This window comes from Nomascus leucogenys, chromosome 11, assembly GCF_006542625.1.
Source record: "Nomascus leucogenys isolate Asia chromosome 11, Asia_NLE_v1, whole genome shotgun sequence".
NCBI lineage: Eukaryota > Metazoa > Chordata > Mammalia > Primates > Hylobatidae > Nomascus > Nomascus leucogenys.
This window is the reverse complement of record NC_044391.1, coordinates 118,938,070-118,952,120: the sequence shown is the minus strand read 5'-3', so window position 1 is coordinate 118,952,120 and position 14,051 is coordinate 118,938,070. Positions and strand designations below refer to the sequence as shown.

The window sequence follows — 14,051 nt, the reverse complement described above, 5'->3', positions numbered from 1 at the left end:
AACAAGCAGTGGGAAGGATATAGCAGGCAGCAGAAATCAATGAATTTGAAAACAAAAAAAATAGAAGACATCAACAATACAAAAAGCTGGTTCTTTAAGATCAGTAAAATTGGCAAACCTCTAGAAAAAGATAAAGAGAACATACAAAATTACCAATATCAGGACTGAAAAGAGATATCCCAACAGACCCCATAGGATGGACAGCCCATCCTCCATGATGAGATTATTTCACAGTGTATGCCTATATCAAAATATCTCCTTTACCCCATAAATATATACACCTAGTATGTACCAACAAACATTACAAATTAAAACAGACCCTACAGATGTCAAAAGGATAATAAGGGAATACTACAAAAAACCCTATACATATAAATTTGAAAACTTAGACAAAATGGACCAATTCCTCAAAAAACATGTTACCACAATTCATGCACTATGAAACAGATGATAAGAATAGCCCTGTAACCATTAAAGAAATTTAATTCACAATAATTCACAATTCTAAGACTTCCAAAAGGGAAATCTCCAGGCCCAGATGTTTCACTGGAGAATTCTACCAAACACTTAGAGAAGAATTAACATCAATTTTATACAGTCTCTTCCAGAAAAATAGAAGAGGAGGAAACACTTCCTAGTTCGTTTTATAAAGCTAGTATTACTCTGACACAAAAACTAGACAAAGATGGTACAAAAAAGAACTTTTTTCTTTTCAAAGAAAATGATCAGAGATAGAAGAATTACAAAATGATAAAGGAATCAGTACTCTATGAAAATATAACAATCCTAAACATGGTTGCACCTAACTATAAAGTGTCAAAATACGTAAGCCAAAATGGATAGAAGTGAAGATGAAATAGATGAATCCATTATTATCACTGCAGACTTGAATATCTGTTTCTCAGAAATGGACAGATGCAGCAGGCAGAAAATCAGTAAGGACACAGTTGAGCCCAAGACAGCGTATTTTTTTCAAGCTTACACGGTGCATTCACCAAGACACACCACATTCTGGGACATGAAACACACCTTAACAAATGTAAAAGAGAACTCATACCATGTTCTGCTCTAAGATTACAACAATGGAATTAAACTAGAAATCAGTAACAGAAAGACAGCTGGAACATCTCAAAATAGCTGGAAATTAAACAAAGCACTTTTTTTTTTTTTTTTTTTTCTGAGACGGAGTCTCGCTCTGTCGCCCAGGCTGGAGTGCAGTGACGTGATCTCTGCTCACTGCAAGCTCCGCCTCCCGGGTTCACGCCATTCTCCTGCCTCAGCCTCCCGAGTAGCTGGGACTACAGGCGCCGGCCAACACGCCCGGCTAATTTTTTGTGTGTTTTTAATAGAGATGGGGTTTCACCGTGTTAGCCAGGATGGTCTCGATCTCCTGACCTCGTGATCCGCCCACCTCGGCCTCCCAAAGTGCTGGGATTACAGGCTTGAGCCACCGCGCCCGGCCAACAAAGCACTTTTAAATAATACAGTGGTCAAAGAAGAAATCTCAAGAGAAAGTTAAAAATATTTTGAACTTGAAGTGACACAAGAGTTTTGAATTAAAAGAAAGAGAAAAATATTTTGAACTGAATCAAAATAAAAATAAAGCATGATAAACACTTCATCATATACTGGGATTTATTACTTCAGAGTATTATATAAATCATTTTTTTATTTATGTAGAGATGGGGTCTCACTCTGCTGCCCAGGATGGAGTGCAGTGGTGCAGTCATAGCTCACTGCAGCCTTGAGCTTCTGGGCTCAATGATCCTCCTGCTTCAGCCTCCTGAGTAGCTGGGACTACAGGCATGTGCCACCACGCCCACCTCATTTTTGTATTTTGTTGTAGAGATGGGCTTCCATCATGTTGTCCAGGCTAGTCTTGAAATCCTGGGCTCAAGCAATCAGCCTGCCTCAGCCTCCCAAAGTGCTAGGATTACAAGTGTGAGCCACCATGTCTGGTCATAAATAATAATTTAAATCAAGCCAATATTATGACAGGGGAGCCCATTATTTGCTCATTTAGTAATAATTATTATGTATTTCATAAATTTTCTTCTTCTTACTATTTTTTTAAAATCTCTCTTACTGGAAGGATATACCTGTTTTTCAAAATGTGTCAGATTTGAAAAAGATCAAGTTTAACTGACATAATTGTTCTGAGAGCCATACTGATTAATTAAAGGTAAAATAATTGGGGAAAAAAGAGAAAACTCCAGATCTATATTCATCACAAATATAAAAACAGAAATCCACAACAAAATAAAAGTACATAGAATTCAGCAACATATAGAAATAATTATAAGCCATGACCAAGTGGGGTTTACTCCAGGAATGCAAGGGTGATTTAATATTCGAAAATCAACCAATGAAATCCACCATATTAACAGGCAAAAAAAATCACTTGATTATTCATATTAACTAAAGTAGAAAAAGCACTTGACAGAACGCAATATCCATTCATGATTAAAGCTCTCAGAAACACAAGAATAGAGAGCTACTTTCTCAACTTGATAAAGAACATGTATAAAAAATCTGCAGCTAACATTATATTTAATAATGAAAGACTGAATGTTTTCTCCCATGTTTATGGATTGGAAAACTCAACACAGTAAAAATGTCAATTCTCCTCAAACTGACACACAGGGTTAATGCAGCTCCTAGCAAAATCCTTGCAAGTTTTTTGGCAGATACAGACAAGATTATTGTAAAATGTAGATGGAAATGCAAAGGAACCAAAACAGCCAGAACAATTTTAAAATAAAGTGGAAAGAATCAGTCTACCCAATTTCAAGACTTATTAAATAATTACAGTAATTAAGGACTGTGTGTTATTGGTGGAGGCATAGACACATGGATCACTGGAACAGAATAGAAAACGCAGAAACAGAAACAGATCACCACAAATACACGCAATTGATTGTTTCTGCCAAAGGCACAAAAGCAATTCCATGAAGGAAAGATAGCCTTTTCAACAAATGGTGCTAAAGCAATTGCCTATCTGTACACAAAGAAACAAACTTTGATCTAAGTCTTCCACCTTATACAAAACTTAACCCAAATGAATCATGGACTTAAAACTTACTCTATACATATATATCTGTATAGATGATATATAGATGTCAAACTTACTCTATACATATATATCTGTATAGATGATATATAGATAGATGTTAAACTTACTCTGTATGATATGTATCTGTACAGATGATATATAGATAGATGTTAAACTTACTCTGTATGATATATATCTGTATAGATGATATATAGATAGATGTTAAACTTACTCTGTATGATATATATCTGTATAGATGATATATAGATAGATGTTAAACTTACTCTGTATGATATGTATCTGTAAAGATGATATATAGATAGATGTTAAACTTACTCTGTATGATACATATCTGTACAGATGATATATAGATAGATGTTAAACTTACTCTGTATGATATATATCTGTATAGATGATATATAGATGTTAAACTTACTCTGTATGATATGTATCTGTAAAGATGATATATAGATAGATGTTAAACTTACTCTGTATGATATATATCTGTATAGATGATATATAGATAGATGTTAAACTTACTCTGTATGATATATATCTGTAAAGATGATATATAGATAGATGTTAAACCTACTCTGTATTTTTTAAAAGCTTGCTAGGTGATTATGATAATGCATCTGGATTTGGAAACCCCTATTCAAAAGTGCTTTTTTGTGATATTGAATCAATATTTGCATCTATATTTACAGGTGCATTCTCTGAAGAAAACAACACAAATGACAGAGGAAACAAAAGGTCTGTAAAATATATATATTTCTGAGTTATAATAAGCTGAAAAGAAATGTCCATGGCTCTGGGCCCCTCACTGTGGATCCCTTTAGTATATGATTAAAAACTACTTACAGCTACTTCTTACAATATTACTACCAACCATCTATAGATGGCTTTCTATATATCTTAAAATTGAACTGCTCAGACTACATTTTGAAAATAGTTAGCATTTTAGGCTTAGGATAAAGAATAAAATCAGAAAGGAACTGTGTAATCAATGACACTGTGAGGAAATGCATTCTTACTTTTGTCTCTGCTGATCAATCCAGAATTTACAGCTCTTTCTGACAAAGTCACAGCCCATTCCTCGGCCCCAGTCTAACTTCTCAGCCATGCTGTAATTTGCTTTATACCAGCTGTGGAATAATTCAAACAAAGCAATTTTTATTGCTGTCCTTTTAAAAACAACTCTAGCATAACAATTGAGAATCTCAACAATGAGCACATTAGGACCTTAAGAGAGATTTTGGAGGCCAGAGGCCATCACCGTAAGTGATCATTCACAATGTTCTTGCTGCACAGGGACTGCTACACAAACCAGGCTTATGATGGAGGTATTAAATACTTTTATACTTTTACATAAGTATAAAATTTCTATTGTAATTTTCACTTTATTTTATTTTGAGACAGGGTCCTGCTCTGTTACCCAGGCTGGAATGCAGTGGCACGATCCCAGCTCAATGCAAGCTCTGCCTCACAGGTTCAAGTGATTCTCCTCCCTCAGCCCCCCAAGTAGCTGGGACTACAGGCATGCGCCACCATGTCTGGCTAATTTTTGCATTTTTAGTAGAGATGGGGTTTCACCATGTTTGCCACACTAGTCTCGAACTCCTGACCTCAGGTGATCCACTCGCCTTGGCCTCCCAAAGTGCTGGGATTACAGGTGTGAGTCACTGTGCCCAGCCTATGTCCAATACTTTTTAAATGTCCTAGCTGGGCGCGGTGACTCACACTTGTAACCCCAGCGCTCTGGGAGGCTGAGGCGGTTGGCTCATTTGAGGTTGGGAGTTCGAGACCAGCCTGGCCAACATGGTGAGACCCTGTCTCTACTAAAAATACAAAAAGTTAGCCAGATGTGCGGTGGTGTGTACTTATAGTCTCAGCTACCTGGGAGGCTGAAGTGGCAGGATCACCTCAGCCCAGGATCATGCCACTGCACTCCAGCCTGGGAAATAGAGTGAGACCTTGTCTCAAGAAAAAAAAAAAAAAGTTCTAATAAGAGATAAAAGAAAGCACTGATTGAGTTTCCAGACAAATTTAATTGAGGGCAATCAATTTGTTTTAGTTTTTATTTATTTTGAGAGACAAGATTAGCTTGCAAAAGTTATAAAATTGTACGAAATCGTCTCTTACCTGTGTGTATTATATTTTGTTCCTTTAGCATTATCAAAACAGTAAATAAAAACATAGGCTCAGGGCTGGGCACAGTGGCTCACACCTGAAATCCCAGTACTTAGTGAGGCCAAGGTGGGTGGATCGCTTTAGCTCAGGAGTTTGAGACCAGCCTGGGCAACGTGGCGAAACCCCATCTCTATAATAAAAAAAATATTGAAAAAAATAGGCTCGAAAGTTGGGGAGATAAGAATTATCCCCTCCACTTGTACCACCTTACTGCAAAATCAAACAAATGTGTAATGTAGCATCTTCCAAAACTTGTCTCCTGTCAAAGAACAAAACTCTCACTCAGAGAGAAACTGAAGGAGCCGCGGTGCTCCAACGCCAAAATGCCTGCAACTTCTGCAACTACAATGTGAGTTACGCTACTAGCTAAGTTGGTATCGCAGCAAGGTCAAACTGTCCAGATAGTGACAGGTGCCCCTAATGTTGTGCACTAGCAATTATTTTAGCAGTGCTCAGGTTCAGAAGCCCTTAGCCCTATGAATAAAATGTGGAGTAGGTAGACTCCTTTGTGAAGGTACATGTCGATGAGCGCAGAATATCGTATCGACACTGTTATTCCATCCCCAGGTGGGCACTCCAGCTACACATCATGAGACCTTCCTGATAACCATTTCTTTGCAGCTCTTTCTGTATTCGCAGTCAACAGTTATTAAGCATTTGTCACCCATTGGTAGGCACTTTGTTAAATGAAGGCTACAGTAGTGAATAAATAAACAGAACCTGCTCTCATGAAGATCATAATCTAGTAGGGAAGACAGATATTAAAACAAAACATTTAAAGTGTGATGAGTATTCCAAAGGAGAAGTATATGATGCTAACAGGAACATAGTAACAGAAAAACCTAAGTTAGTCTGAAGAATTCGGAAAGGTTTTTCTGAGGAAGCAACTTTAGCTCAACTCAGAAGGATGAGCACTAGTGAGGGAGTAGGGGGGGATTAGAAACAGAGGGTTTCTGAGTATTAGTGAGTTGTGAAGTCAACTTAGCGGATCTTGATTAACATTTCTTTCTCTCTCTTTAAAAACTCAATACAATAAAGGACTGCACTGTAGGTGATAAGGGTAAGTATTGTTTCGTGAGGCTTTAGCTCGGGTTTTTATATGATGCTCATTCTTAGTTGGCACTCACAATGTGCCAAGCGCTGTACTAAGAGCTTTACAGATATTAACTCATTTAAGTCTCATAAAACTCAATGAGATACGCTGGGCACGGTGGCTCACGCCTGTAATCCCAGCACTTTGGGAGGCCAAGGCGGGAGGCTTGCTTGAGCCCAGGAGTTTGGGACCAGCCTGGGCAATAGAGTGAGACCTTGTCTCTACTTAAAAAAATAAACAAAACAGTATTTCATGGCTTTACCTGAAAGTTCCACTGTTTATAAAAACAATTTAAAAATTGTTTAGTCTTTCCTTCGTAATTTAAAAATTGGTTTAGTCTTTCCTTCATAATTTAAAGATTGTTTAGTCTTTCCTTCATAATTTAAAAATTGTTTAGTCTTTTCCTTCATACTGGCTCAGCCTCTGCTTATTCGAAAACAAATCCTATCAGGGATTTGTCCTAATTATTACTATGTCTCGGGGCCTCAAACATTCATTGAGGCCAAGTGAGGTGGCTCAGGCCTGTAATCCCAGCACTTTGGGAGGCCAAGGTGGGTGGATCATTTGAGCCCAGAAGTTTGTGAACAACGTGGGCAACATGACAAAACTCCATCTCTATTAAAAATACAAAAAATTAGCCAGGCATGGTGGCACGTGCCTGTAGTCCCAGCTACTCAGGAAGCTGAGGTGGGAGGATTGCTTGAGCCCAGGAAGTCCGGGATTAGTGAGTCCAGATTGCCACTGCACTCCAGCCTGCGCAACAGGAGTGAGATCCTATTTTAAAACAAACAACAGAAGTATTTATTGAATGAATGAATGAATGAATGGAGTTGGTATGAATAATGGACAGCTAACTGTACAAGATTCAAATAAGTATATTTTGCTTCAGCATAAAATGTCAGCATTTTCTTAAGCTATGAGCTCAGTATTAATTTCATTTTAATAAACAATTCATATCCTCTTGTCACAGCTGTCTTACCCGGTGTCCTCCATTAATGCCAGAGTGATTCGAGAGAGTACTCGATTCTGAGTGTGAGAACCAGTCATCGCTTCATTCTGAAAATCACCAACAGAGTTTAATTAGACTAGATTCTCTGCAACTCCTAATACTTTCTGTAATTCCTCTGATATATATATATTTAAAATGTTTCAACTGTGAGAGGCTGACAAGACATTCACTTAAAAGTGGTGAAATACATAAACCTTTAAGATGACTAGACTGAACCTTGAAGTGAAATCTATTTTCTACCCTAAGTGCTTCCATTGTGTTCAATTCCCTTGGAATGGCAGGCAGCTGGCATTTAGAACTCTGTGATGAATGAAGATAAATCTATATGGAAACAGAAATACTACAGAAATATTATACTCTCCAGGTAAAGCAAAGTGGGTGACTGAGGCAAATGCACAGATAATTTGGGGTCAGGGAGAACAGCTGTCTGAATTACACTGAAAATGTTTTCATCACCTTCAACTCTGTGATCACAGAAACGTGCTAACATGCAAAACTGGGACTGAATCATGGGGTAAAAGGACTTCCTTGAAAGGTCTAAAATATCATCATGCTCTACCATCTACCCAATATTTTAATTCATATCATACAATTCCTATCAGGAGGTCACCTGATAATGAGGACTTCACTGCCTCTTACAGAGCTTATTTCATCTTTGGACAGTTCTGAGTGTTCTTTAAATTTTTCCACTGAACACCAGATGGCCATCTCAAGTACTGTAATACCATGCTTAAAAAAAAAATAGTTCAAGGATACAAATTGATTTGAGAGAAGTTAATGAAATTACTACTGTCAGCGCTTCTGCTGAAAAGCACAAACATTTTCATTTCTGGCCAATCTACAGTTTTCTAAAGGGAGTCACTTGAGAAAATTTCTTAAGGAAAAGAAACCACACTTCCCATGGGAGGAATAAATGTGCGTGTCTTCCATAAGTTTCCATCATTGCTACTTTGTGGTCACCTAGACAAGAACAGTAATCACAAGCATTAATTTCATTCTTTCCATAATTTTATTAACTTTAGGAATGATGCATATAAGCTGCAACTATCTATTTAAGCAGATCTCTAAAAATAAAAAGATACTGGTTTCTATTTGGGACATATCTTTCTAAGCCAGGCTGGTCCTCCCATCTGTCTACTGTGGTCTTGTGCTCTGGTACTTGAGCTGCATGGGGGGAGAGAGACACAGATGACAGCCCTTCCACTGCTATGTGGAGCCCAAGAGGAATGCCTGGCTCTGCTGTGCTGGCACGCTGTGTGTTCCTTCTAATATCCTTCTCAAAGGGAATCTTTTCCCAACATGGCTTGATTAGGTCCTGTGAGTTTGACTGCTTAGTTGAATCTAAAAACACCAACTGAAACCCCATCCTGGGTATCACAGATATAAATAAGTTGCTCATTACATTTTCTAAAATACAAAATTTAAACCATGAACTGTGTTCATTAACACAGAACTGTTATGCTACATTCATATAGAAAAAATGAGTAGATCCAAGTATACAGTTTACTCTGTGAAAGCGTGTGTTTCTGCCATGTGAATGAGCTCATGTGAAATTTGTAAATAAGGGAATGGTATCAGTATAACAACGAATCACGTTGGTTCATTGATTTTTCCCTGCATGTGACTATTTTGTGATGAAGCCTAAACACCAAGTATACTAAGACAGCCAAACACAGCAATACAAAAATGCTGTACTGTGTATACTGTGCTGCTTGGTGTAGCCAGCGGCTCTGCGTGCAAGTGTTTACTGTATGGTTCTCACAAGTCTATGTACATTTTACCCCTGTCCTCAATACTCAGATTTACAATCCCCTATCCAGCTACCATGGGTTATTATTACTGCTGATGTTGAAGGTAAAGAAATGCTAGAGTAGCCAGGCGTGGTGGTGCACGCCCGTAACCCCACACTTCGGGAGGCTGAGGCGGGTGAATTGCTTGAGTCCATGAGTTTGAGGTCATCCTGGGCAACATGGTGAAACCCATCTCTACTGAAAGTACAAAAAGAAAATTAGCTGGGTGTGGTGGCACATGCCTGTATTCCTAGCTACTCAGTAGGCTGAGGTGGGAGAAGCATTTGAGCCCAGGAGGTTCAGGCTGCAGTGAACTGAAATCATGCCACTGTACTCTAGCCTGACCAAGTGGAGTGAGACAGAAAGAAAGAAAAGAAAAGAAAGAAAGGAAAAAGAAAAGGAAAAAGAAAAAGGAAAAAGTAAAAGGAAAGGAAAATGAAAAGGAAAAAGAAAAGAAAGGAAGGAAGGAAGGAAGGAAGGAAGGAAGGAAGGAAGGAAGGAAAAAGAAAGAAAAGAAAGAAAGAAACAAAGAAAGAAAGAAAGAAAGAAAGAAAGAAGAAAGAAAGAAAGAAAGAAAGAAAAGAAAGGAAAGAAAGAAAGAAAGAAAAGAAAAGAAAAAAAGAAAGAAAGAACAAACACACAGACTAGAGTAGGCTGGGTGCAGTGGTATGTGCCTGTGGTCCCCGGTACTTGGGAGGCTGAGGCAGGAGGACTGCTTGAGCCCAAAAGAGTTTGAGGCTGCAGTGTGCTATGATCATGCGTGTGAATAGCTGCAGCACTCCAGCCTGGATGACACAGTGAGGCCCTGTCTCTAAGAAATATAAAAATTTTAATAAAAGAAATACTAGAGTAGATACAGGACTTCATTTATTGAAAATCTGATGTCTTTTTTAAACTGAGCTCATAGTTCTACATGACTTATTTGTTTCTGTTAGTGATCTGTTTACTTGTTTTTCCCACAAGTCTTGTTATCTTTACTGTCCAATTTTGAAGAAAAAGGTTTTTCAGGGAAGCATACATTGCATTATAGCAGAAGCACCTACAGTGCCTTGGAAAAAGTGAAAAAAGTTGCATAAATATGTGAACCCATGAAAAAATTGACAATTCTGCATGTGTTTGCACACACATACATATATAACATTTATGAAAGTATACACAAAAAACATAAGGAGTGATTGTATCTGGAAAGTGCATCTGGAGAGCTGAAGGGGTAAAGGGACCTAAACATTTTTCAGTTTATAACCTGCTTGAATAACTTTTACCATAATTACGAATTATTTTCATTAAATAAAGTCTAGGAAAATTTAAAAACAAACTGACCTCTAATAACCTTTTTTCCCAATGGTTCAGCTCAGTGCCCATACCACCTTGATTTTCAAGTTCCATTCCCTCCAGAACTGGACAATCAAAATGTTTTCGTGCTTCCTCCTAAACCAGAAAAAAAATCACAAACAAATATGGTACAAAAGTACCGTAAGATAATGGCAAACTTTTCATCACATGAATATAATAAGTTAACATTAAAGAATTACTTCATTGAGAAACGAGAATTTCTTTTTAAAATATGGTTTTTAATATAATTACATATTTTAATGCAGTCACACTCTTCTTTGCTAGGAAATTACTACTTCTCTTAGTATCTTTTCTTCTCTGAAGATTTTCACTTTTGTACCGTATAGCTAAAAAATGTTATAGACTAGGATGATTGACAGTTGTAACTCATGTCAATAACAATTTAGAATTTTTTTATTTTATTTTAAATTGACAAGTTATAACCGTATATATTTATGGTGTACAGTGATGTTATGATTTATGAATACAATGTGAAATAATTACATCGAGCTAATATAGCCATCATTTCAAATACTCATTTTTTGTGAGAACATTTTAAATTTACTCTCAGTAATTTAAATCTGTGCAATACACTGTTATTGACCATATTCACCACGCTGTGCAATAGATCTCAAAAAAAAAGAAAAAAAAAGTGTTACTCCAGCCTGTGATTTTGTACCCTTTGGCCATCACCTTACCATTTCCCCCCACCCCAGCCTCTATAACTACTACCCTCTGCTTCGGGGTTCAGTAGTTTTAGATGTCACATGTGAAATGCGAAAACATTAGGTATTTGTCTTTCTGTTCCTTTTTTAGCATCATGTTCTCCATTTTCACCCATGTTCTTACAAATGACAAAATTTCCCACCTTTTTAAGGCTGACTAGTATTCCATTGTGTTAGTGGTGCCAACTTCCTGTGCAGTCCGATATCTGAGTGTAACTGTTGATTTCCCCATAACTTAACTATTAATAGTCTACTGTGGACTAGAAGCCTTACCAATAACTGCAGTCATTTCACACATATACTGTATATTTTATGTATTATGTACTGTATTCTTACAATAAAGCTAGAGAAAATAAAATGTTATAAAAAATATTGTCAGGAAGAGAAAATATATTCACTATTCATCAAGTGGAAGTGGGTCCTCATAAAGGTCTTCATCCTTGTCTTCATGTTGAGAGGAGGAAGAGGAGGGATTGGTCTTGCTGTCTAAGGGGTGGCAGAGGTGACAGAAAGTCCACAAATAAGTGGACCTGAGCAGTTCCAACCTATGTTGTTCAAGGGTCAATTGTATATAACACACTTTCTTTACCCACTCATCTGCTGATGGACGCTTAGGCTGATTCTGTAATGTGGCTATTGTAAACGGTGCTGCAGTGAACACAGGAGTGCAAACATCTCTTTGACAAACTGGTTTCAAATCTTTTGTGTAAACAAGGATTGTTGGATCATATGGTAATTCTATTTTTAGTTTTTTGAAGAACTTCCAAACAGTTTTCCATAATGGCTGTACTAATTTATACTATCTCCACATCCTCACCAACACTTCTTATCTTTTGTTTCTTTTCTTTTCTTTTTAAAATATGGAATGCTTCATGAATTTGCATGTCATCCTTGCACTGGGACCATGCTAATCTTCTCTGTATCATTCCAATTTTAGTCTTTGTGCTGCCAAAGTGAGCACTCTTTTGTCTTTTTGATAAAAGTCATCTGACAGACATAAAATGACATCTCATTGTGCTTTTAATTTTCATTTCCCTAAGGATTAGTAATGTTGAGCGTTTTTTCACGTACCTGTTCACAATTTGCATGTCTTCTTTGGAGAAATTTTTTTATTTCTCCAAAGGTCCTTGGCCCATTTTTTAAATGGGCTGTTTGTACATAGCTGTTTGCATTTCTTGCATATTTTGGATATTAACACCTTTTCTGATGTATGGCTTGCAAATATTTTCTGTTTCTAGGTTGTCTCTTCACACTTTTGTTTCCTTTGCTGTGCAGAGGCTTCTCCATCTGATGTAATCCCATTTGTCCATATTTTTGTTGCCTGTGCTTTGAGGGTCCAATCCAAAAACTCATTGCCCAAACCAATGTCACGTAGTTGTCCCCTTACGTTTTCTTCTAGTAGTTTTACAGTTCCTGGGCTTAAGTTTATTTAATACGTTTGGAGTTGGTTTTTGTATATATGGTATGAGATAAAGGTCAAATTTCCTCCTTCTGCATATGGATATCCAGTTCTCCCAACACCATTTATTGAAGAGACTTTTTCCCATTGTGTATTCTTAGCACCTTTATTAAAAATCAATTAACTATAATTGGTTAATCATAATAAAGTCAATAAATTAATCATAATTTATTCTGTTCCATTCATCAGTGTGCCTGTTTTTATGTCAGGACCATGACATTTTAATTACTATTCCTTTGCAGCACAGTTGGAAATACTGCAGAGCTGGAGGCATCACACTGCCTGAACAGCTTTGTTCTTTTTGCTCATGCTTGTTTTGGCTTTTCTTTTCTTTTTTTTTTTTTTTTTTTTCTGGTGTGTTTGTGGTTCCATATGAATTTGAGGATTTTTTTTTCTACTTCTGTGAAAAATGACATTGGAATTTTGATAGGGATAGCACTGAATCTGTAGACTGTTTTGTGTAATATGGACATTTTAACAATACCAATTCTTCTACTCCATGAACATGGGATACCTTTATATTTATTGTGTCAATTTCTTTCATCTAGTTTTCAGTGTACAGGTCTTTTACTTCCCTGGTTAAATTTATTCCTAAGAATTTTTTTTTTTTTGGTAGCTATTGTAAATGAGATTGTTTTCTTAATTTCTTTTTCAGGTAGTTTTCTGTTAGGATATAGAAAACTACTAATTTTTGTGTGTTGATTTTGTATCCTACAACTTTTACTGTATTTATTAATCCTTACAATTTTTTGATGGAGTCTCTAGGGTTTTCTATATGTAAGATCACATCATCAGCAAACAGCAACTATTTCACTTCTTCCGGTCCTATTTGGATGCCTTTTATTTATTTCTACGGCCTGACTGCTCTTGTGATGACTTCCAATACTATGTACAAGTGGTAAGAGTGTTCCAGACCTTGGAAGAAAGGCTTTCCAAGGGCTGTAGCTCTTCAAAAATGTTAGGCTAATTTGTGAGATATTTTCATTCATGTTCTGACATTTAGATAGCGGTTGTAATACATAATTTCCAAATACTCTCCAATACTAGAATTCAGATATTCTATGGCTTTTAAAAAATTCATACTATCTGAGGCACTAATTGTGTCCCCATGAAGTCAAGCTAAACTGTACATGACAAACAATGTTATTAGTACAAATAAATGACCAAAAATGTTATTTGTTATTAGAGTATTGCTGCCCTGGTAAAAAGAGTCTGGAAGTAATCCCTACTCTTCAATTTTTCACTAATGAGTATAAGGTTGGCTGTGGGTATCTCTTATATGGCCTTTATTGTGCTGAGGTACCTTCCTTTTGTACCTAATTTGGTTAGTTTTTTATCATAAAAAGATATTGAATTTTGCTAAATGATTTTTTTGCATCTATTGAGATGATCATATGGTTT

The 14,051-nt window shown here is 36.8% G+C and overlaps 1 protein-coding gene and 1 non-coding gene across 3 annotated transcripts in view; both read right to left on the bottom strand.

Annotated features, from left to right (window-relative positions):
* LMLN (leishmanolysin like peptidase) overlaps positions 1–14,051 on the bottom strand; it is an 84,370-nt gene that overhangs the window by 31,864 nt on the left and 38,455 nt on the right. Inside the window, exons 10-12 of one of the 2 annotated variants that reach the window (XM_030823065.1) lie at positions 10,455–10,562; positions 7,315–7,391; positions 4,087–4,197 (exon numbers count right to left, since the gene is read on the bottom strand). In XM_030823065.1, coding sequence (XP_030678925.1) covers positions 4,087–4,197; positions 7,315–7,391; positions 10,455–10,562 — 296 coding nt within the window. The remainder of the gene's footprint in view (positions 1–4,086; positions 4,198–7,314; positions 7,392–10,454; positions 10,563–14,051) is intronic. The other variant, XM_030823066.1, reaches the window with a different exon arrangement.
* Positions 12,046–12,152, bottom strand: LOC115837470. Its single transcript, XR_004032502.1, has one exon. It is a non-coding gene; the product is annotated as a U6 spliceosomal RNA (small nuclear RNA).